General features: G+C 47.2%; 1 protein-coding gene across 1 annotated transcript in view; it reads left to right on the forward strand.

Moving 5' to 3' along the window:
• BEND3 (BEN domain containing 3) overlaps positions 1 to 21,836 on the forward strand; it is a 33,387-nt gene extending 11,551 nt beyond the window's left edge. Inside the window, exons 2-4 of the mRNA XM_069598235.1 lie at positions 4,379 to 4,426; positions 6,206 to 6,408; positions 15,863 to 21,836. Of these exons, the coding sequence (XP_069454336.1) occupies positions 4,390 to 4,426; positions 6,206 to 6,408; positions 15,863 to 18,112 (2,490 nt within the window). The 5' untranslated portion in view covers positions 4,379 to 4,389 and the 3' untranslated portion in view covers positions 18,113 to 21,836. The remainder of the gene's footprint in view (positions 1 to 4,378; positions 4,427 to 6,205; positions 6,409 to 15,862) is intronic.
• Positions 21,837 to 23,731: the final 1,895 nt, after the last annotated feature.

Here is a 23,731-nt window from a genome sequence, read left to right on the forward strand (position 1 = left end):
TATCTAGTCAAAAGAAAAGAAGACTTTAAGTGTCTTCTCTTTATAAAGTGCACTCTCTCAGTTATCTATAATTGGTAAGTCTTTTCTGCTTTTCCACTTCTTTGTGGGATCTCTTAGAACTGGCTCTTTGGAAACACCAGTGACTGGTTCTCACTGCTCCGTCCGCCCCTTGTCTCGCTCCGCCCTCACTTCCAGCTCCCAGCCGGGATAGGCAGGAGGCAGATTCAGCCGTTTTTCCAGCGTGAGGCCCAGAGGTAGGCCCCCCAGGGCTGCCGCGTTTATGTAGCTGATTTAAGCAACTCATCCTTTGTAATTTGGCATTTGAGTGTCTCAAGCATCCTGTTGTTTCTTAAACATTTGGGATTACACTATCCTCTCACCCTGTGAAGAAAGATAGAGACTACTGGATATTCTAACAAAATTGTATATACTCTATGTATACTGCTATGAGTTGTGCAGTATTTAAAACCTTTCTTTACCAGTGATGGTCACCTCACCTGAGGCTTTCTAGGCTATTTGGTTAAACAAAAAACTAGCATTTTCACTAATTGGAGTAACTACTGGAGATCGGGCTTCCCTGGTGGCTCAGACGGTAAAGTGTCTGCCTGCAATGGGGGGACCTGGGTTCTATCCCTGGGTCAGGAGGATCCCCTGGAGAAGGAAATAGTAACCCACTCCAGTACTCTTGCCTGGAAAATTCCATGGATGGAGGAGCCTGGTGGGCTACAGTCCATGGGGTCGCAAAGAGTTAGATATGACTGAGCTACTTCACTTCACTGGAAATTAGTCCTGTTTGAGAGTTACCCTCCCAGAGGTCATCCGTGTCTTAGGGCCTGTGCATTTTAACTAGAGGCAGCAGCAAGCGACACACACCCCTTTCGCTTGGGCAGGAACATGGAGCTGATTTTCAGGGACACAGGGATGCATGGTTAGACTGTCTCACATTTTGAGATTCCTGGTGAAGGGATAAGAGGATTTTAAGAAGGAGAGAATGGTAAAACAAATGCTCCAAAGACCTGCAGGCAAAGGAGGTTGTGATCCTAGCAGCCTGGTGGGGGATGCTGCAGTAGTTGGCAGCTCTCACAGAACCTATAGTTGTGTAAGCGAAAGGAATTTCTGTGGCATGCTTGGCATGCGGGTGTTTAGTGTCCGCCCAGGATGCACAGCCTTGTGACCTTCATCTGGCAGGTGACCAGGAAGTGGAGGGATGGGATGGTGTTGATGCGCTGTCTGTACGTCAGCTCGGGATACCCGGAAGCGACCCACACATCCCATCCTTCTTGTAGATACTTCCAAATTGTGGAGTCTGTATAAGCACAGAGCAGCGTCGTCTTCCTGGTAGTGACATGGAGGTGAAAGATTTCCAGCTGCTAGTGGTCAGAGAGCTCCAAGGCTGGAAACTGCCCTCGGTGTTCATCAGAAGAACCTTAACAGAAGAATGCAAATTCTATTATTCCCTCTCACAGTGGCTGACTGGAGATACACACAGATTTGGTTTGAATCCTAATTCTACCACCTATTAGTCGCATGACACTGATCAAGTACTTGCTTCCCCTTCCAGTAGTCAAATTCTTTATTTCTGTAATCAGAATGACATAAAAATAAATTTTCAGCTTCATTGAAGTATGATGAATAAAAATGGTAAATATTGAAGGTGTATGCCCTCGGTATTCTTTATTGGTAAAATTGGGATTGAAATCGCTCAGGGTGAGATGGAGGCCACATGAACTGGCCGGGCAGCACCAGGCCCCAAGTTTGCAGGCCAGGGATGTGAGTGGGGACCCTCACCTCACTCCCCACCACAGGAGCCAGAGGCACTTAGTTTTCCAGGCCTTGCAGATGGGACATTGCCCTGCTTCTCAATGAGCATGGCTTCTTCACTGTCTGGGAGAGAAGGGGCCCACCACACTGCATTCTGGGTGACTTCTGTGCTAATCTAGCATCTGTCGCTGGTCTATAAATGAACACGGAAATGTTTTCCAAAGCAGATGCACTCTGAGTGCCCAGGAAGCCGCCACCCCTGCCTTGCACCTCACCCACGAGGCTGCGCAGCCCCCTCCGCTGTCCTGCCACCTGCGGGCGGCTTAGGTGTGTACCCTTCCTTCATCGCCTTCTGCCTCGGGAAGCAGGGGAGCTTGGGAGTCAGGTGCTGAGCTGGTGGCGTGGCATGGTGGCGCTCACCGAGTTGCACCCTCATGGGGACCACCACGCTCGCCGCTTCTCTGCAGTGGAGTGTCAGCTATCCAGACCATCTTTGCTCGGCGCCTGTGATTCTCTGCCAGGTTTCTCATCAACTCCCGTTTTCTTTTTCTCTAGGAGTCACTTGTCCTGTTCATGCTTTCTGGTTAGCCAGAGAGGCTTTGTGGATTTCCACCCTGTACCACCCCGAATAAACCTTGTGCCACCTTCTCCCTTTCCTGCCTCTCCTCTCCAGAATGTCACTGTGCCCTGTCCAGCCACCCTGCACTCTCTCCTCCGCTGCCATTCGGCCGTTTCTCACTCGAGGAGACCAGTTCTGGCGGTGCGGTAGGGTCTCCAGGGGCAGGTGGCAGCCCAGTCTTGGTCAAGGCTGGGGTGGGGAGGCTCATTCTCATCTCCTTGAGAAGCCCTTTACCAGTCAGGCCTGAGTTTCTGCCCAGCATTGGCCAACCTTGCTGTCTGAAAAGAGTACTGATGCCCTGCTACCTACTTGGAACTCTCCCTCAGAGACACCCAGACTTGAGGTTTATTTCCCTGGAATACAGTAGAGATTGCCTTTGATAAAAATTCAGCTCTGATAAAGTAGTTCTTGGTCCCTTGAAGTTGCCTGACTCACTGTCTATATTCACTCAATCTCCCTGCGTGTATTTTTCAGATAGTAGATAGTTTAGTAAGTAGTAATTAATTTCAGTTTCAAATAAATCTTAAAATTTCCTATTCATTCCTTTGAAAATTAGTAACACAGAGATGAAAACCTTGTTCCTGTCATGAACTAATTGTGATGACTGAGAACAGTGCCAGGCATTGTACATTGCTGTTATTAGTGACCTTTGAAGTTGTCAGCCTGTGCACAGGTCATCCTCTGTCCCTCCACTGACCTGTCTAAAACGGGACCGCTCATCATTCCACAGCTGCTTGGTGAATGGCTTACTGAACTTTGTAGATGGCATCCCTCTTCCTTATACAGATTTCGTGAAGTTACGCCTGCTGCCCTCTGACCAGTAACTGGAATGGGCACCCAGTACTTGCAGGCAGCTTCACCAGTGGTGAGAACCACAGCTCCTCAACGTCATCAATAAAGGCTGTCATGGATATTCTTTTCCAACATTACTACCTCATTCATGCTTTATCCTATTTGTGGACATGCTGTCACGTCATTTGGGGAATCTCAAAGGCGTAATGGTGCTTTTAACCATGATGTCCATTCCGTTTTGGCTGGGGCAGGGAAACCAGCCCCTGGTTCTCCACCAGACCCTGCAGCCCATACAAAGGAGGTACCGCCAACCCCTCCAATCTCATTCCCTCATCAATAAATAGAGTGGTTTGGACCAGATTATATGGAGCTCAGGAGCTTTAAGAACCCATAGTGCCTCTCTCCTCTTGCTTTTGAAGAAAGGGCTAGACCAGCATCACCCAATAACAGCAGTGAAAGCCTCGTGTGCGATTTTAAACTTTCTAGTGGTGCTCACATAGTGCTATAATGTATGGCATTATTCTCGGTGCCATTTTTAAAAAGGTGAAATTAACTTTAATACTTAGACCAATAAATCTGAAATATTATCATCTTAACATGTAATCAGTATAAAATTATTAACGAGATATTTTACATTCTTTTTGCCGTGCTGAGTCTTTGAAATCCAGCATGTATCTTACACCATATCTCCATTTGGACTGGCCGCATTTCGAGTCCTCTGGAGCCACACATGACTAGTGGCCACCCTCATGGACGGCATAGGTCTTTTTGGACCACCTGGAATCTTAGGACCTCAGCTCAGGTTCACAGGCTCCACAGCCTGCTGTGGACCTTTGTCAGCCTTTTTACATCGTGGTTAGATGTTTAAGGTAGGGACTGACAGATCGTCCAAACTGGGGTCCTTTGTAAGCCTTGAGTTTCTCAGATCCTTTCATTCCATAAGTGGCTCTCAGCTGATGCTTTAGGATGCATTCTGCCCACATAAAGTCTTGGAGAAGAACTCCCAGCAGGTGCACAGGAGGCGTGGCTGCTTCTGAGCATTTGCAAACAAGAGGATGCAGGTTTCCTCGCTGTTGCAGAGTCATATCAACTTACCCTTCTAGTACCCAGAGCCAGGGTTGGGAGGGTAAGGGAATTTCTTATGAGTGGGTGAAATTTTAAAAAATAAACAATAAGTCAAGACTTTGCCTTTGTCTTTTCTTTTAGTGGAACAGAAGATGAACGCAACTGAATTCAGTGAAGATGTAGAAGAAGGTAAAAAAAAAAAAAGCCTCTTTTTAAAAAGTAGTTTAACTGAAAACTTTTTTTCGAAATATATTAACGTGGTTCAAAACTACTGGATTGGCCAAAAAGTTCCTTTGGTTTTTAAAGTAACACTAAAAGACACATTTTTCATTTTCACCAGAAACTTTATTGAACAATATAGTCACTGTTGTGTTTCACTACCTTTTGCCATTTTTCAGGCAACTTCATAATTTCATCATCCTAAAACTTTTTATCTTTTTGAGCAAAGAACTATTCCAGGTGCCTTTTACAGTCTTCTAGGGAATTGAAGTTTTTTCCATTAAGAGAATTTTGTAAAGACCAAAATAAATGGACATTTGAAGGTGACGTGTCTGGTGAAACAGAGGATGAATCAGAACTTCCAGACAAGCTGTAACTGTTTTTGCCTGGTCATCAAAAGAAACATGAGGTCTTGCGTTATCCTGATGGAAAATCATGCACTTTCAGTTGACTAGTTCCAGACACTTTTTGTCAAGTACTGCTTTCAGTTGGTTTAATTGGGAGCAGTACTTGTTGGAATTGATTGGTTTTCCAGAAGGAGCTTGTAGTAGAGGACTACCTTCTAATCCCACCATATACATATTACCTTCTTTGGATGAAGACGTTTTTGGTGTGGTTGGTGGTGGTTAATTTTGTTTGCCCCATGATCTCTTATGTTCCAAACTGTTACTGTACAATATCCATATTTCATCACCTATCACAATTTGTTTTAAAAAATGGACCATTTCTGTTATATTTAAGTAGAGAATTGCATCTGGAAATGCTGTCAAGGTTTTTTTTTTTTTTCACTTATATGGAACCCAATATCAGAGCAATTTAATATAACCAAGCTGGAGAAAATGATTTTCAGTGCTTGATTGGGGTATTAGGAATATGTTGGCTATCTCCTGAGTGGTATAATGTTGATTGTGCTCAGTTAATGTCTTGATTTGATCACTGCCAACTTCAACTGGTCTGTATGACCGTGGAGCATTGTCCAGTGAGAAATCTCTAGCATGAAACTGCGCAGTCCACTTTTGATGCATTTAATCAGTGACAGCACCTTCTCCATACACTGCTCAAATCTTTTGTGTGTTTCAGCTGTGTTTTTACCTCTCTTGTAGTAATAAAACATAATATACTGAAAACGTTGCTTTTTCTTCTTTCATCTTCAATATTAAAATGGCTGCACAAAAATTCACCAATTTTGATATTTTTTTAAAATGCACACTGATATGATAGTTGTCACAGTACAGTCTAACAAAATTGTTTTGGATGAGATTAAAGGCAGTTAAGAGCTACTAGAGCTATCTTATGGGAAAAACTTAACAAACCTTTTGGCCAACCCAGTATTAAAAGATACACAATGAGAAATCAAGGAAAAGTCTCCTCTCATTACTGTTTGCCATCCTTCTCCACTCACACTTATGGTGTCTTATGTATCTTTCCAGGGTTACTTTTATAAAAGCACCATTTAAAAGAGTTGTGTGTTTTTCTCCTTCCATCTCTTCTCCCTTCTGCAAGAAAAGACTTTAAAAACTGCTTTAAATGGAGTGTTCTTGGAATATAATATCAGTGTATAGCATGACTAGTGTGGTGAAATATAAATTGGTTGGTTGGAAAGCCAGTTTCATTGATTATTACTCTTGACACTGTTGTTTGAGTGAGAATATCAAAAGGTGGCTGATACACCCTGGTGCTTGGGGACCCTGCTAAACCAGGCACTGCCCCAGTGGCCTCCCCACTGAGCCCCATTTTTCTCTGCCACAGTTGTAAAAAATAACACTGTGAAAGTGGAGACAGAGGCCGAAGATGCCGCGCTGGACTGCTCAGTGAATTCCAGGTCCTCCGAGAAGCACCCTGTGGATGGCGTCTTCACTGCTCTCCAGGACTCCAGCAAGAGAAAGCCCCTGGGTGGCGAGGGCCCGCTGGACTCAGTCCCGAGCGTGAAGAGGCGGCGGCTTATTCCCGAGGTGAGGGCTTACCCGGAAAGCAGGAGCTTGTTGACAGCAAGGACTGTTAATGAAAGCCTACCACATTTCACATAGCCTGCACCTTACTGGAGCAAGTGAGGCTCAGCAGGACTTTTCCTAAATCAGGTCCATCTTTTGTACTTATCCGGGGGGCTTGTTCAGTGAATCTTTTTGTAAAGAAGACAATTATTTTATAATATGCCTGTTACCCCTAACCTACCTATTTTATAAATTTGCTTAATCACCTGCTGGTTTTAGTGAACTTGGCTGAATTCTGAGAGAGAGAAAATGAAACTGGTCACAGTGGTCCCCTCGAGCAGCCTGCAGTTCCCACGGGAGACAAGACAGATTCACAGAACAGTGAAGACTGAGGGGAGAGGGGAGTTTGGGAGATGAGAATGCCTGGTCAGCAGAGCCTCCCTGCAGATAGCCAGATCACACCTTCAACTCCTAGCAGAACATTTTCCCAAGCTCTCCAGCCCCCGCCCCTCCCCCCGACAACATACTTTTTTGGGGACCCAGGTAGGCATTTCGGCTTCTTCATGTCTGTCCAACAGAGCCTAAGTTTCAGAGCTCACTGTCATTAGCCCATACACGGGGTGTCTGCCTGGGACTCCCTGGGTTGCTCTTGGTTTGTTTTAATTCTCCTCTATTAGATGCTACAGCAGATTGGGAGTTGATAGGTTCTAGAGACTTAGTGAGCCTTTGAAAAGTAAAAACTATCCTTTTTCTTAATAAGCAAAGTCATAAGATTTAAGATTTTCACTGGATTTCAATATGCATGTTTCTATTACATTGTAATGAGGACTGCTCTGTGTTCCACATCATGGAACACTGAGGGTTGCATTGATTTATTTTATTTTTGGCTGTGCTGGGGTTTTGTTGCTGTGCAGGCTTTTCTCTAGCTGCAGCGAGCAGAGGCTACTCTGCAGTTGGTGTGTGGACTTTTCAGGTTGAGGAACACAGGCTCAATAGTTGGGACACATGGGCCTAATTGCTCCTTGGCGTCTTCCAGACCAGGGATTAAACCTGTGTCTCCTGCATTGGCAGGCAGATTCTTTACCACTGAGTCACCAGGGAAGCCCCACATACCTTTTCTTGTTTCATTTAATCCATATAACAGTGATGAGAGAATTAGTATCTCCTCCACGTAAGTTGACGTCAAGTGCCAGAACACCTGTGGGGCAGCCTTGTTGCTGGTGTGAGGTGTCAGGACAGACTTAGAGCACTCAGCACCCTGCTCCATATTGAGGAGGTGAGCCCCACCTTCTCTGATCCAGCCCATAGGAATGGTCATTTCCAGAATGATCGGAGCCTGGGGTCAGATAAGGGGGAGTTCACCGTGGAGCCTTTGGCTGGTACTATGACCTCCCAAACTCAGGTCCCTCTACAGCGATGGGAGTGACACAGCTCCCTCATTGGTTCCTTGTGTGGAGCATTGAGACAAGCCCAGCAGAGAGCCTGCCCCACGTCAGCTTTCAGAAGGGTTTATTTATTGCTCCCTAACCCCCACCTCCAACTACCACCCATTATGGTCAGCTGCCTCCCTCCACATTAATCAGGAGGAAAATGACATGGAATTGCCAAGAGAGGCCTTCTGATGCCTTCCCAGACACTCCAGGCCTGAACGCCCTTGATTCTGAGCACCTTCCATCTTCTCCCTCGACCCCAAGGAAGGGGGTGAGGGCGAGGGGGAGGAATTGATTGGCAGCCCTGATGCTAAAGGTCCATCACTTCAAACCCCTGTCAGTGCTGAAGGCCTGTTCATGAGTGACATTTAGTACAATGCTTAGAAGGAAACTAAAACCTCCCTCCAAAAATTTAACAAAAGGCTGTATAAAGACATATTTGGCGCTTCTGCTGGGAAAGGCACCATAGCCAAATACAGCAGATGTGGGAGGTGAGTAGCCAGCATTTTTATTGCTAATCATCTTTTTGTTCACAGAAGTGGGAGTGATATTCAAGAGCCCTGTGCCAGGTAGAAGTTAGCTTTGTTCTCCTGGGGTTCCTTGTATCTTTGTTTTTAATTCTAAAGTGTGTCTGTGGTTTGTTTTTCAACTGGAGAGTGGAAATGCCATCTCCTTCAATCAGTGCCAATGTACTGAAGACCTCCTAAGTGTCATTCACTGTGGTCCCAGCTGGAGGTGCGTCGTCATTTCCACAGCAGCCCTAGCGGATAGGCACTGTGGCCCTTCCCAGTTAAGTGAGCCTGAGAAGCTAGCACTCCCACGCCTGCTTGATTTGGAACTGCACTTAAACACAGACGACCCTGAGGATTGTGGGGTGTTGGTAAGGTGCTGTGAGGAGCTCCTGCTCTGATATTTGGCCATCCCTATGGTCTTTCTCTTCTCCCCTCGTTATAGTTGCTTTATCCCCCCAGATTCTCATTTTTGGGGGGCATGTTAGCACATTCTTCATCCTTGCCATACACTGTCAGCAGTGTAAGGATGACCCAAAGGATAAAAGCCATGAGGGCAGAGACTGGCTTGTTCCCTATGTCCCCAGGGCCTTGTAATATTTGTTTACTGGCTGTGTGGCAGACAGCTTATCCATTCCTTATCACAGCTATACCCGGTTATTTAAGGATGATGATGATGAAGATAAACATTCTATTAAAAGTGAAAAGCATCACCCCTGCCTCAATTTTCTGGAGGTGAGTGGTGCTGCCAGCCCCCGAGGAGCCCGTTTGCGTGCTCTGCCCTTGATGCCACATGAATCCTCCATTCCCTGCACTGGAGGCATGCTGCTTTCTTGGTGTTCCACTTTGCTGACCCTCTGGGCACCATGTAGCCATTCCTCTTTCATTGAACTGAATTCAGTGACTGCTCTTGGATTTGGAGTCCTGAAGAAGATGCACCGTGCTGGGAGCCTCTCCAAGGTGACCCAATCCCCGAGATGTCACTGGGCATGGACATGTGGGATCCCCCTTAAAAACCTACTCGTGCCTCACTGGTAACCTTACGTCAGCTTCTCTTTGATCAGTCAGATTCTCCAACTGAGAGAGTCAGGCATTCCTGCTTGGGTCTGAGTGCTAGCAGAAGAGTGAAATGTGCGATTGGATCTGGTACTGCAGAGCCTGAGCTGTGTCGCAGAGTTCCCATATGGTTGGAAGATGAGCCTTGGAGAATTGGGAATGGTGGCAGCCAGACACCAGTGCCAAGAAGCGCAGATTTAAGGATTTCTTGATACTCCTAGACAGCTGAGCGGAGATTTTATCAGCAGCAGCAAGTGCAGCCAGCCCATCGTCACCTTGGCAGCGTTTGTGGAATTAATGGAGCACTGAGTGGACAGAACCTCAGTGTGGGCACATCTTAGGACCTTCTCTTTGGTGCTCGTGTCCTGTTCTGTGTTGAATTCTGTATCCAAGGTCTCTGGGAGCGAGGAATATTGCCCTCTGCTGGGACTCTAACTTAATTTTTATTTAAGCAAGTTAGCCAAAAATGTTTGTATTGATGTCAGTGTTTCTGACATGCCTGGTAGAAACTGAAATATTTTTATTAATGAGGCTGACTAGTGAGAGTTATTGGGGGGATTTCCAGTTCTGATCGACTCTGGCCTCTGCCTGCAGTAGGAATGTGGGGGGAGTCAAACTGCTCTGTTTGTTTTGTTCAGACAGTTCACCCAAAAACTTTTCTCTGTGCTTATTTCCGACTTCGAGTGTTAATGAAGGCAGATCCCCTTCAAGAACATGGACTCTTGTTGCATGGCATGTGAGTTTCTGGTAACCTCTCACTGCATAGAATCTTATTTTAAATGTGTTAGTGGAACTGCTTGTTACAAAGCCTTTGCTTGTCCCTTTCCAAAATCAACTGTAATATAATTATGATTTTCTTTAATAATTGGCATTACACACTCAAATTTCTCTACATTGGTAAAACCTCATGGAAATCTCATAATCTGTAGGACCTCCAAAATTATTTTGGTGCAATAAAATTTAATGGTGAGTAAATTGCTAAAAATCTTATTTTGAATCTATAGGAATTAGCAAGTAAGAAGATTTGAATTTATTAGGGCAGTGCTTTTCAACAGTGACCCACAGTTGTAAATCCACCTTATAGAGCCATTCGGTTCACATATTTGGATTTGTATGTAGATATATAGACACAGAGAAAGAACAGAACTTCTTGAATGTATTTACTGTGTGCAGTGCCCTCTGATATTTTCTGTTGTTTTCTTTCTTTCCTTCCTGTCTTTCACACTTCCTCCTCCCCTCCCTCTTTTATGCTGGTCTTGATCCATCAAATCAGTGTCATCATTTCTGAATGGGTCATATGACAAACCACAGTTCCAAACATGCTGCCTCAGGGGCAAAGGTTTTCAACCATCTCCATTCCTTCCTTTCTCCATATTTCTGATGTGTGTAATGTGGTTTCTTTCCTTTCTTCCTTCCTTTTTAACATCATCCTTTGCTTTCTGCCAGATAGCAGAGCTAAACCACCGAAAGGAGTCTGAAACCCTACCTCGAGCCCACCTGTGCTTCTTGGACTCCTCCAGCCCAGCCTTTAGGGCAAACAGACCTCTAAGAATTCCTTCTATGAGTGACTTACACTGCTACACTGGAGGGAAGTGCTCCTTTTATTTAAGTTCTTAAGTTACTTATACCTTCCTTAACTCATGTTAGGTTCTTAAGTTCTCCTCTTTATTTAATAGTTAAGAGTAATCATTACGGAGAAGGCAATGGCACCCCACTCCAGTACTCTTGCCTGGCAAATCCCATGGATGGAGGAGCCTGGTAGGCTGCAGTCCATGGGGTCACTGAGGGTCGGGACACGACTTCACTTTCACTTTTCAGTTTCATGCATTGGAGAAGGAAATGGCAACCCACTCCAGTGTTCTTGCCTGGAGAATCCCAGGGATGGGGGAGTCTGGTGGGCTGCCATCTCTGGGGTCGCACAGAGTCGGACACGACTGAAATGACTTAGCAGCAGCAGCAGCAGCAGTAATCATTACTAGTTCAATAAAAAGCCCATTGTATTGTCACTGCTCTGGCTGTGGAAGAGCACTGTTAATGATAATTGTACTATAACAGTGAATATTTATTAAGCACTTACTGTGATTCAGACATGGGCTCCGCGCATCATGTTCATTATCTGATTAGATCCTCATAGCTACCCTGGTACCTGAGACAGGGACCATTATATATTCCTGAGTTACACACAGGAAGCTGACATGCAAGCGGTCACGCAGAGGACCCATCCACTCCCTTATACCTCCCTTATTTTTGTTGTTTAGTCGCTAAGTTGTGTGTGACCTTTTGTGAGTCCATGGACTGTAGTCGTATTTAGATACGTATGACTCTTTTGCAACCCCATGGAATGTATCCCACCAGGCTCTTCTGTCCATGAGGTTTTCCAGGCAGGAATACTGGAGTGGATTGCCATTTCCTCCTCCAGGGGATCTTCTCGACCCAGGGATTGAATCGAACTCGTGTCTCTTGCATTGGCAGGCAGGTTCTTTACCACTGAGCCACCAGGGAGGCCTTATACCTCTCTACACTCATGTTATTCATGAAGCTAGTGGCCTCTTTGAACATTTTTCATGAGCATTTATTTGAGAGCAGTAGACACTTTACCCTGCTTAACAAATGTTCAGTGAGCGCTCTGTGTCCCAGGCACTGGAGATGGAGTAGGGAAGACCTGGTCCCGCATGTAACCATCATGCAGTGTGGTGAGGGTACAGATAGGTCTCAGGGAGGAGACCCCACAAGGGAGAGGGGTGGGCAGCAGGCTCGCTCCAGCCCAGTAAGCCCCTGGTCCTCTGCTCATGGGCAGTAGTAGGAGGGTCAGGGATCTCGGACCCTTTATCAGGTTTGTTTTTGGCTACCTCCGTGGGATAATTAGGGCTTCCCTGGTAGCTCAGATGGTAAAGAATCTGCCTGCAGTGCAGGAGACCCAAGTTCCATCTCAGGGCTGGTAAGATCCCCTGGAGAAAGGAGATGGCTACCCACTCCAGTGTTTTTGACGGGAGAATTTCGTGGACAGAGGAGCCTGGTGGGCTATAGTCCATCGGGTTGCAAAGAGTCAGACATAACTGAGTGACTAACACACACATACATGGAGTAATTAAAGCACTTGAAAGAATCCTGTTATTTTTCTGGTTCCTGAGAGAGTAAGGTAGGTGTTCTTTTGCATGGTTGTTGTTAACGGAGATGCAGGAGAAAAATTAACCTGTGTTTAAGATGAGTCTGATGATTCCATTATCTAAGAAAGAAGGTCTGGGGAATTCCGTGACGGTCCAGTGGCGAGGACTCCTAGCTTCCATGCAGGGGGCACAGGGAAATGGATAGGGAGATCTGTCCATGGTCTCTTTCCAACTCAGGCCTTTGTATTGCTCACCTGCTGCCGTAGTGGCAGTCCCCCCAGAGACTGTCTCTTTTCCCTGTGTTTTTTTTTTCTTAAGGTTGCAAGAGTAAAGCACCTCGGGTACTGTGTTGTGCTGGCATTCGTGTTATCTGAAGGCTTACAAATGACACTGAATCTGCCTGAATGAAATAAACCAGGGACAAACTCTGTCTTCCTAGCCCTGGCCATCCAGAGAGGCCCAATGGCTTGTTAGAAATGCAGAGCCTTGAATCAGAATCTGTATTTTCACTAGATCTCAGGCAATTTATATGGACCTTAGACTTTAGAAGTGCTGCGATAGGTCAGGCTACACAACCATATTTTCCCCCAGCATCCTAAGGAGGCACTTTGTTCTCTCGCATTTTCTAGTTGCCCGAGGCTTGCACATGTCTGTAGAAGAACATGCTTTGTGCTTCAACCCTACCTACTCCCCTGACGCCCACCACTGCTCTCCAGTTAGCTCTTCTGCTTAAATAGGCACTCAAAAATATACTCCAGTATACTTTGGGGTCAAATTCAACATTTGTCAAAAACAGGTTTATGGCTGAAATGTAATGAACGACATATTTAAAGCATACCATTTGATGTGTTTTGACGTGTACATACCAGTGAGACCACACCACAATCAAGATAAGAAACATATTCATCACCTATTACCATGAAGTTGCCTTGTGTCCCTTTGCATCCTTTCCCCTGCTTTCTGTCGCTAAAGATGCGTTTGCCTTTTCTAGAATTTTATACGAATGGCATCCTACACGCCTCTTTTATCTATCTGGTTTCTTTTACTCAGCTTAATTATTTTGAGGTTCATCATGAGTACCAGGTTGGTCAGCTCTGTTGCTGAGTAGTACTCTGCTGTTAACACAGTGCATCTATATACTTGTTCATAAAAATTAGGGTTTTCTCCAGTTGGGAGTTGTTTATAAACAGGGCTGCCATGAACATATGCATAAAAGTATTTGATCATGTGCTTTCATTTTGCTTGGTAAATAAATAACTAGGAACGGAATATACCTGGATCATATGGTCCAACATATAACTTCTTAAAAAAAATACCAACTGTTTTCCAAGGTGGTAATACCATTTTATATCTACCCTAGCAGTCTATGAGAATTCCAGTTCCTTCATGTCATCTCTATCACTCAGTATCATCTGTCTTTTTTGATTATACCCATCCTTGTGGGGAGTGATATGCTATCTCAGTGTGGTTTTAATGTCATGCATGTTCTTAAGCATCTTTTATACAGGATCTTAGTTCCCTGATCAGGGATCCAACCCATGCCCTGTGCAGTGGAAATGTGGAGTCTTAACCACTGTACCTCCATGGAAGTCCCACTGAGCATCTTTTTATGTGATTATTTGCCATTTATATAGCTTCTCCAGAGTGACTGTTGAAACTTAATTGGGTTATGTGTCATTTGAGTTTGAGTGTTCTTTATGTAATCTGGATTCAGGTCCTTTATCAGATAAGTGATATATCTGATTTCTTCCAGGCTAGGCTTGTTTTTCATTTTTTAAAGTTTTAAATTTTCATGAAGTCCATTTTATTATTTTCTTATGGATTGTGCTTGTGTGTTATATTTGAGAATTATTTGCCTAAAACAGTGTCATAAAGGATTGCTCTTATGTTTTCTTCTAGAGGTGTTAGAATTTTAATTTTAAAGTGAAGTTTTTATTTTTACATCCATGATCCATTTTTTAGTTAATTTTTTATATGATACATGTAGGATGAAAGTTTTTTCCTTTTTTTTTTTTTTTTTGCACATACATGTCCAATATTTCTAGCATCATTTGTTAAAAAGATTCTCCTTTCTCTACTGAATTGCCTTTGAACCTGTGTTGAAAATCATTTGTTCATATATATGTCAGTAAACCTCTTACACCATCCAGGGCCTAGCAATAGGGAAAACCACTATTGAAAGCAGTGAGGACTCTGGGATCCCAAATGGTCTGGGCAGTCGACTTCTGGTATGAAGCCTGGACTCAAGCTTTGGTATCTCAAACAGGTACATTGAGAGTGGACCTGCAAAGTATGTCAGCCTTGGGCAAATTGAGGAGATAATTCCTGAAATCATTAATTCTCTATCTGTCTTCTATTGAGCAAGGCTGGAGAGTTCATCAAAAGTACCTTTCTAGATGCATAAGAAAGGTGTTCATTCATTACACACAGTGGGTGCTTTAGGACCTAGGGCTTAAAACTCTTCGGCAGTTCTGACTGAGAAGGGCTGCTGGAACTAGGAGACTGAGACTCAGAAACCTGGGAGGCCTCATCACTTCACGGAATCTGCAGTTGGCTGGGCTTGGGGCAATTCTGGACCTTTTCAGTCTGAAATAAGACATGACTCCAGGTAGTGGTAGAGTTGGCAGCTGACTGTGGCTCTCTAGATTCCAGTTCTTCCATGCTCAGCACTGTGCATCTTGGGAGCTGTTCAGAGTAGAGATGCCTGCTCTCCTAGAGTCTGCAGATTGGACAACAAGCTGTGCTTTCTGTAGATGCCATTGGCAGGACTCCTGCCTGTCTGAGAGCAGTCAGGGCAATGAGGTGACCTGTCCATAGCCAGGTTGCCACAGGAGCACTTCCTGTTCCTGGGGTCTCTCTCCCATCCCTCATGGGCTCTCGCCAGGCCTTGTCAGCATCTATGCTCGGTCTATGGACAGGAAGTTCAGGGATGGTGTCCTATGGGAATTGAAAGCCTCCAGGGTCCAGCCTGAGCCTCTCAGGGATTAGGGAGAGCAAGCAAGTTTGGCCCTGGGATGCAGGTTTGTGTTAGTGGTGGCTTCCCTTGTGGCTAAGATGGTAAAGCGTCTGCCTACAATGCGGGAGACCCAGGTTCGATCCCTGGGTCGGTAAGTTCCGCTAGAGAAGGAAATGGCAACCCACTCCTGTATTCTTGCCTGGAAAATCCTATGGACGGAGGAGCCTGGTAGCTACAGTCCATGAGGTCACAAAGAGTCGGACACGACTGAGCAACTTCACTTCACTTCACTTCTGGACCCACATAATTGTTCCCAGGCAAGGGAAACACTTTCTCATAGGCTCCTGAGGTTGACCTGGGCCCCTCTGTGTGTGACATAGATCAGAACCCTCAACTGATGTACCTTTTGTCTTCCAGGCACTCCTAGCAGGCATGCGGAATCGGGAAAACAGCTCACCCTGCCAGGGCAACGGGGAGCCGGCAGGCCGGGGCAAGAACTTTGGCTCCGTGTGGCCAGGCGAGGAGGAGCCCAGCCATGACGTGAGCACACCTTCCTACAAGAAGCCTCTGTACGGCATCTCACACAAGATCATGGAGAAGAAGAACCCGCCCGCGGGGGACATGCTCAACACCTATGAGCTCTCAGAGAAGGTGAACCCCAGCAACAGCCCCTCACCACTGCGGCTCCTGAACGAGACACAGAAGCGGGACACTGGCGGCCCCGCAGCAGCCACCGACAGCGACCCCAACATCTACTTCCTCATCCAGAAGATGTTCTACATGCTCAACACGCTCTCCTCCAACATGTCGCAGCTGCACAGCAAGGTGGACCTGCTTTCCCTGGAGGTGAGCCGCATCAAGAAGCAGGTGAGCCCCACTGAGATGGTGGCCAAGTTCCAGCCGCCACCCGAGTACCAGCTCACGGCGGCCGAGCTCAAGCAGATCGTGGACCAGAGCCTGTCGGGAGGCGACCTGGCCTGCCGCCTGCTGGTGCAGCTTTTCCCAGAGCTCTTCAGCGACGTGGACTTCTCCCGGGGCTGTGGCGCCTGCGGCTTTGCGGCCAAGCGGAAGCTGGAGTCGCTGCACCTGCAGCTTATCCGGAACTACGTGGAGGTCTACTACCCGTCGGTGAAGGACCCGGCAGTCTGGCAGGCCGAGTGCCTGCCTCAGCTCAACGATTTCTTCAGCCGCTTCTGGGCCCAGCGGGAAATGGAGGACAGCCAGCCCAGTGGCCAGGTGTCTGGCTTCTTCGAGGCCGAGCCCCAGGTGGATGCTGGCCACTTCCTGGACAGCAAGGAGCAGGAGGAGGCCCTGTCTCTGGACCGCAGCAGCACCATCGCCTCTGACCATGTGGTGGACACGCAGGACCTCACCGAGTTTCTGGACGAGGCCTCATCCCCCGGCGAATTCGCGGTCTTCCTTTTGCACCGGCTGTTCCCGGAGTTCTTCGACCACAGGAAGCTGGGCGAGCAGTACAGCTGCTATGGGGATGGCGGCAAGCAGGAGCTGGACCCGCAGCGTCTGCAGATCATCCGCAACTACACAGAGATCTATTTCCCCGACATGCAGGAGGAGGATGCCTGGCTGCAGCAGTGTGCCCAGCGCATCAACGATGAGCTGGAGGGCCTGGGGCTGGACGCGGGCAGCGAGGGCGAGCCCCCGCGAGATGACTGCTACGACTCATCTAGCCTGCCCGATGACATCTCCGTGGTCAAGGTGGAAGACAGCTTCGAGGGCGAGCGGCCCGGGCGGCGGTCCAAGAAGATCTGGCTGGTGCCCATCGACTTCGACAAGCTGGAGATCCCGCAGCCCGACTTCGAGGTGCCGGGCGCCGACTGCCTGCTGAGCAAGGAGCAGCTGCGCAGCATCTACGAGAGCAGCTTGTCCATCGGCAACTTTGCGTCGCGCCTGCTGGTGCACCTGTTCCCGGAGCTCTTCACCCACGAGAACCTGCGCAAGCAGTACAACTGCAGCGGCTCCCTGGGCAAGAAGCAGCTGGACCCGTCCCGTATCAAGCTCATCCGCCACTATGTGCAGCTGCTCTACCCACGGGCTAAGAATGACCGTGTCTGGACACTGGAGTTCGTGGGCAAACTCGACGAGCGCTGCCGGCGCCGGGACACGGAGCAGAGGCGCTCCTACCAGCAGCAGCGCAAGGTCCACGTTCCGGGCCCTGAGTGCAGGGACCTGGCCAGCTATGCAATCAACCCCGAGCGATTCCGGGAGGAATTTGAGGGGCCCCCGCTGCCCCCCGAAAGGAGCAGCAAGGACTTCTGCAAGATCCCCCTGGACGAGCTGGTGGTGCCCTCGCCCGACTTCCCGGTGCCTTCGCCGTACCTGCTGTCCGACAAGGAAGTGCGCGAGATCGTGCAGCAGAGCCTCTCCGTGGGCAACTTCGCCGCCCGGCTGCTCGTCAGGCTCTTCCCCGAACTCTTCACCACCGAGAACCTGCGGCTGCAGTACAACCACTCTGGGGCGTGCAACAAGAAGCAGCTGGACCCTACACGCTTGCGGCTCATCCGCCACTACGTGGAGGCCGTGTACCCGGTGGAGAAGATGGAGGAGGTGTGGCACTACGAATGTATCCCGAGCATCGACGAACGCTGCCGCCGCCCCAACAGAAAGAAATGCGACATCCTGAAGAAAGCCAAGAAGGTGGAGAAGTGAGGGGTACCGGGGGCACTGAGCCTCGCCCCTTCCCCCCCGCCCCCACCACGAGCCCGAGCCGCGTCCGCAGCCGCGCACCTTATATCGGCGGGGCGGGGCCTGCTGCATTTGCACACTCGATTGCCCAGCCGGCCACGGCCACGACAACGAAGCCTCGCATTTGGTCTCTTGTACTTACAACTTTTGTCCTGTGTTCCTGGTGATACAGCCAGAGTCTGGGGAGAGCAGAGCTGCGAGAGCGGAGGGGCCTCAGGAGTCAGGGTTCCCTCTCCTCGGCAGTGTCCTCCCAGTCCCCTCACCATTTGAAAAGCAAATCAAGCAACCCTCTTGTTCCTCTGCCCACATTTTACATCTTCAATTTTTATTAAAAAAAAAAAATTTTTTTTAATTAGAAACCCTTTTTGAGTAAATCACTGGGCTCTGTGGAGGCCGTTTTACTCAGAAAAAAGTTTTTTTTAATATTTGAGATGAAGTACTGTAAGATGACTTCAGTCACTGGGAATTTTTTTTTAAGATGGTTTCAGATATATGAAATTTTTAGAAGTGCCATGTTCATGCATGATGGCTGATAGCTTCAGGTGGCATAGAGACAGATTTTACTGACCTTTTATTACTACGTCGGATTTTGGAAGAGTCAGGACGCCTCTTGGATGGCGGTGGAGGGGATGGAGTAGTTTGATGTCCTTTCTGGCCTCGGTCAGTTGCACTCTCCCTCCCACTGTGGTGCTGAGGAAGGGGCTATGGGGACGGCTGGCCTGGCCTGTCTCACACTGCTGTGCCAGTAGAATGTTGCTCACCCTGTAGACGAGAACACTGGATGGTGATGATGGTGATATGAATGTAGATAGACGTGGAAACACGTTCACAATGTCTTCATTTGAGCTGTGTCCTTCCACTGCCCTCTTTCCTTCCTACTCGAGGATGCTGGTTAGAGAGGCAAACACATTTCCTTGGAAAACTGTGTGTGGATATTTGGCTTCTTGTCTAAGGATGGGCCCCATTGGGCTCACCAAGAACTGTTTACTTTCCATGTGTGTATTTGTATAAAAACCAGGTTCTGGGAGCTGTATGGTGGCTTCACCACACCTCAGTGTTCGCTCCTCCAGTCAGTACACATCCTTGTTCCCTAGGGCTGGGCCTGAGGATACCTGGTGTTGGAAGGACACAGGCCATCTGAAATAGGGCTCCCATATCCCTTTCCGGGGTCCACTCAGAGCTTTCCCTTTGGGCTCCCAGAAGGTCCTGCTCTCCTACATCTGGCCGGTCCCTCGGCCTCAGGATGAGACACCTCTTTTCTCTTCCCTGGTTGGGAAGGTCACACTGCTCCAGGCCAGTGACATGCTCTCCAGGATTCCAACCAGGAAACTCCCCAACAGGTAAAGTCCTTAATGTAAAAACAATACTTCTACCTACCTGACTTTGGGGGCTAGTGCCTAAGAGGGAAAGGGAATAGTCAACACAATACATCATACCAGAAAGCTAGAAAATAAATTGAATCACACAGGGTAGTCATAAAACCCTTGTGGAATGTTAATTTAATAACCTAATGGCTTAATATTTTGCTACCTTAAAATGCAGAAATAATAGAAACAATCTGTGAATTCTCTTCATACAGATAAGGACTTCAGCTTTAGTAACTGTATGATGGAACTTTGCCTGCACTTGTGGCCATTTTTTAAAAAATGACAGGATTCTAAGCAGTGTGAAGTTGCCGATCTAACTTTAGTAAATTTGCTTTTAAATGTCATTTACAGATTATTTCAGTTGTAACTGCGGACCTAAATTATTACAACTTGGAAACACACAGGGACTTAATGACTCTTTCCCACCCACCCACATACATGTGTACACACATTTCTTAGTAAAAAACTGAAGTGAGATGAAGGGGACCGACATGAATAACAAGCTCAACCTCTTTGTGCCTGGAAAGGAGGAGGACTGGAGCAGCCGGAGACTCACTTCCCCCTCTCCTGGGCCTTTCTCTATGCCTTAGTCTCTCCAGCACACCAATGCATGCCTGTGTGCATGTGTGTGCACACACCAATGCATGCCTGCGTGCATGTGCGTGCACACACACCCAAAGATGGCAGTGGCACTCTCTCCCTCACCGATACTGCAGGTGGGAGGGTGCTGTGGAATTTGTTCTGGTCTCTAGGATGTATCCAAGAGGATTCCAAGCCATGCGAAAATTGCCCTGCTTTCTAGAGGGTGGAATGTGACCCTGCAACTTCAGAAGCACAATCATTTAATAATTTTTTTTTAATCATCCTGTCTACCCACAATAGAGACATCAACAGGTTCTAGGAATTAAATATATCTCTTTCCAACCTAGAGCATGTTCAGTTTTTGGAAACTGTGTTTTGATGGTTTCTTTAATACCTTTCCTGTATGGGGCTTCTTCCTCCAAATCTTAGAGTCCCTTCCAGTGAAGAGAGGCGGACGCTCTCTGTGTGAGCTGTATCTTGTCTCTGGACTGACTCACCAGGAACCACCTACAGGTCCTGTGTCTGTGTGGTGTCCTCAGCCTGCAGCCATACAGGTGGGCTTCAGGGGCTTTTTTTTTTTTTTTTTTTACATGAAGCAATAGAATTATAAAATGCCTAAATTTTTTTCAAAATTTAATGTTTTCCATAAAATCTGTTGGCAAAACCCCTACTCCCTCCCCATCTAAATTTTTTGATTTTTGTTAATACTTGTTTGTGTTTGGGGAATTTTTTCTCCCTCACATCCAGAAGTAGCACAGACACATTCTGATGTTGAGTAAAATAGCACGTCACAATAGGTGGTAGTGTCCCTTGTTTTTCTGTTAGTGAGTTTTAAAAGAATGTACGAAAATAGTCATGAATGTACTAAGTGTTCTAATCCTGCTTCCGTTCACTTTGGCTGTGTCTACATGACAACACAGGTTTGACAGGGAATAAAGTTGTGCCCAATGTCATGGGTGTTAGTGTGCCCCTCCCCCTCAGTGTTGGACCCCACCCTTCCTTGCTTTTTAAGTTTGGTGGGAGGGGGTACCACATCAGCAGCAATCATCAACCAACCAATGGGATCTACTTAGTGGTAAGCAGATTAACTGTTTAAATGCTAAGAGTCACTGGCCTGACCACACCATAGTATGGCCACTTGGGTTCCTGCAGACATGGCTTCATTTTCCACCTTTGCCCCAAATGTTTACTTCTTGCCTGACTGAGGAGGAGGGTCTCAAGACCTCAGATTGGAGGCCATTGAGCTCTTAACCCTGCCTCACCATGGAGAGAGATGCTGTGAAGTGGTGGGACTTCCTGGTGGTCCAGTGGTTACCGCTCCCTGCTTCCACTGCAGGGGGCATGGTTTCTGTCCCTGGTCAGGGAACTAAGGTCTCACATGCTATAGGGCCAAGAAAGAAGTGGGGGCCCCTGGGCCAAGGGACTCTTAATGTCATTCAGAGATACTTGTCTCTTGTAGATCCAGCCTTAATGTTTTTCTGACATCCTAGTGATAGCAGACCCTGCACAAAGTGGATATCAGAGTTAATACTGTGAGGAGACAAAATAATGAGAATAGTTTTACCAAAGATAATGAAACATTGCATAATGTCTGCATTTTACCATTGATTTGAGTGCACCCTTAGAAAACTGAATGTAACAAAAACCCAGGACATTTTTTGGAAATTGTATGCTCTCTAGCAACTGTGTGAATTTTTATACAAGCACTGTTTTATGAGTTATATAAAATGTTATAAAAATACGGTCTCCTAACATCTTATTTTCTTAGGGCAGAGGTCTCTCAGAAGGTATGGGTCTATTTGTCTTTGCCTGGGGCTTCACCACCCCCTCCCAGGGGAGGGCAGGGCCACTCGGGGCACCACGGTTTCTTGGGCTTCCACACTCTGGGTGTTGCGGTGCAGTCTGTCACAGCTGAGTGACAGACGTCACCAAATGAGCCCTAGCACATTTCTCACACAAACCGCTTCCCAGTCCTGCAGTAGAGGCGCAGCTGACCTTCCCTTCCCTGGTCGGCTGCCACACCCGCCCTGCTGCCAAACTGGAGGAGTTTCAGTTCACCCTTTTCCACTTTGGATTAAGAGGGATTTAGTTCCTCAAGGCAAACCTATTATTAACTGATAACAAAAGGATACATGTTTTTCTCTTGCCTCATTGGCGAATTATAAATCATTAAATAATATTTCGCAGTAAAAATAATATCAAGCCGTCACACATTTTTTTAGACCTGGGGTCACGTGGTATAAAGTGCGTCGTGGCCTGTGATTGGAGCGAGCAAGCACTCGGCCCAGAGCGCGCACACCTGTGCGGGCGGCCGTGCGCAGGTCAGGGCTGGTCGGGACTGGAGCCTGATTTACTCCGTAGGCAAGTTGAAACAAGACTTGAAGGCGAGATACTGTAGAGCCTTTCTGGCCGTATGTATCTTTGTTTTCGACCAAAAAAAAACAGTCCCCGTTTCCTCAGCTGCCACTAAGGTGCTCGGTCCATCCGCGCGTAACACGGCGGGCGGCAGCCCCCGTCCACAGCGTGGCCTCCGTCCACGGAGCTCACTGGCATCTGTTCGCCTTCAGCCTTCACGGGAGCGGTGAGGTGGGTGAGGTGACCGTCACTGAGGGTACGGTCAATGCCCTCATTAGAGCGGCGTGTAAAGGGTGAGCCCTTCTGGCCAGGCTTGTTTGCAGAGGCGCTGGCCAATGTCAACATTGGGTGCCTCATCTGCGGTGCGGGGGCTGGGGGACCTGCCCCGCAGGAGGTCTCGCCCCTCCACCCCTCCTGCCCCAGCTGAGGAGAAGGAAGTGAAAATAGGAATCTGAGGAGTGTGATGATCACCTGGGGCTTTGGCCTTTTTGACTAAACCTCTTTAGAGACAGGCTCAATAAAAAGCTGAGCTCTTTGCTGCTGCTGTCTTGCAAATAACAATAGAGAATTTCAGTGGGCTTACCTGTAAAAGCCAGTTCTCAGAAATAAGAATTCCATACCAGATTATTCTGATTATTGGAATGGTGAGATGCAGTGGACACTTTAAGAGCTTCCAGAGAAATCTAAAATCCCCAAACCAGTGATGGGAAAGACACGAACATCCATCACCCACTTGCTTGGATGGCAATGTTGGGCCTACCTGAGTGTATACAACATGCCAGGCACACTGCTGAGAGTTTCTCCTGGATCATAGCTGGTTGAAGATCTCAGAAGCCCTGTGAGGTAAGTTCCCTAATTAAGCCTGTTAAGAAAGCTAAGGCCCTGAACAGTATGTGTACCATCTCATTTAATTCTTTTAAAAACTCCGTGTCTTGGGCAATGTTGTTATTTCCGTTTTGTGGTGAGGAAGCAAAAAGAAGGTCCAAACAAACCGTGATGCCAAGATTAGAGTCTGCCTTGTGCACCGCACCGTCTCAGAAACTAAACACCCCCTGAGCCGCATGCAATAAAAAACACAGATTCAGACCTGAAACTCAGTTTGTCTGATCTTAGGTATAGGTGCCGGTTCTCAAATTGCCCTGGCTGAAATAATTGTGGCCATTTGTGGACAGACATGTTCTGGTAAGAGTAAATTTTTTGAGATTGTGAAAGTAATTGCCGTGGATCGGATTCCTTAGGAACAGAGTCTGAGACTAGGGTTCTTGTGCTGTTGATTGAG

Source organism: Ovis canadensis, chromosome 8, assembly GCF_042477335.2.
Source record: "Ovis canadensis isolate MfBH-ARS-UI-01 breed Bighorn chromosome 8, ARS-UI_OviCan_v2, whole genome shotgun sequence".
Taxonomy (NCBI): domain Eukaryota; kingdom Metazoa; phylum Chordata; class Mammalia; order Artiodactyla; family Bovidae; genus Ovis; species Ovis canadensis.